This window comes from Trypanosoma theileri, assembly GCF_002087225.1.
Source record: "Trypanosoma theileri isolate Edinburgh chromosome Unknown TM35_Tth_51_V1, whole genome shotgun sequence".
Classification (NCBI taxonomy): Eukaryota; Euglenozoa; class Kinetoplastea; order Trypanosomatida; family Trypanosomatidae; genus Trypanosoma; species Trypanosoma theileri.
Window position 1 is genome coordinate 33,035 of NW_021639893.1, and position 1,092 is coordinate 34,126.

Consider the following 1,092-nt stretch of genomic DNA (forward strand, 5'->3'; position numbering starts at 1 on the left):
TGTGTGTGTGCAGTAATTTAATACATAAACTAGAGCCATGGGGTATTGTGTGTGTTTGACTCTCTCTTATTAGGGTATTGTGGGGTGTTTTCTTTTCTATTAAGGGGTACATATTATTATCATACAAGCTGAATATTCCTTTTTCTTGCTTTACTGTGCTGTTACTGTTTCTTTTTCTATTCCACTGTGAGTAGTTGTGCCCTGCATCCACTCACTATGTGTGTCCCTTTTTCTTTCTTCTTTTACTTTTCAACACTTGATGCATTAGACCTGGTGATTTTAAGTGAAAACAACAAGAACAACAACTTTTGTCATGATGCTGCGCTATTCGATCTATGCACTAGCTTTGCTTCTGATTGTTACCTCTCTATGTGGGGGGACTGTAGAGGCTCAGGATGCAGGTGATAATCGTGTTCTTGATACTGAATCTAAAACTAAACTTCTTTCTCAGATAGAGGAAAAGATTGAACCTCCCCCTCCTGGTAAACCTGGGCCTCAGGGTCCTGCTGGTAAAGAAGGTCCTCCTGTTACTTGTCCTTCTGTTGCTGACGGTGCTACTGTCGGTAGTTGTCCTCCTGCTGCTGATAAAATTCCTGGTGTTGGTGTGCCTGGTCCAGCAATTGCAGGCCCTGGTGGTCCTTCTGGTGGGAGTTCAGGTTCGAGTTCATCCAGTTTAAATTCCCATCTTCCAGAACTTGGTGATCCTCAAACAAGGAATGTAAACGAACGCGATCCACAAAGTGAAGACAACGATGGATCTTCGTTAGAGAATAAATCACAAGGGCAAGGTGAGAGGGAAACACAGACACAAGAAGTAAATACTCATAATGACCTATCACAATCATCCAGTAAAGACGGTGAAAGTGAGTCTTCTGCATTGCAAGACACTGCTTCGAAACAAGAGCAACAGGCGCCAGTAAACACAGTGAACTCTCAATCACAAACGCAGTCAAATGAGACACAAACTGCACAGACCACGCACACAACAGAAGAAGCACCTTCTGCTCCCACATCCCATAATACAGATAACGCTTCCACCAAGAATCCATCTACAGATATTACCCATAACAATCACTCTGATAATGGAACTAA

The 1,092-nt window shown here is 42.7% G+C and overlaps 1 protein-coding gene across 1 annotated transcript; it reads left to right on the top strand.

The window, feature by feature from the left end:
• Positions 1-313: 313 nt before the first annotated feature.
• On the top strand, positions 314-1,090 carry TM35_000511150 (uncharacterized protein; the record flags this gene model as incomplete). The annotated part of the gene is made up of 1 exon (XM_029030610.1): positions 314-1,090. A coding segment is annotated over one exon (777 nt), but the record flags the coding sequence as incomplete, so codon positions are not given.
• Between the last annotated feature and the right edge of the window lie 2 nt (positions 1,091-1,092).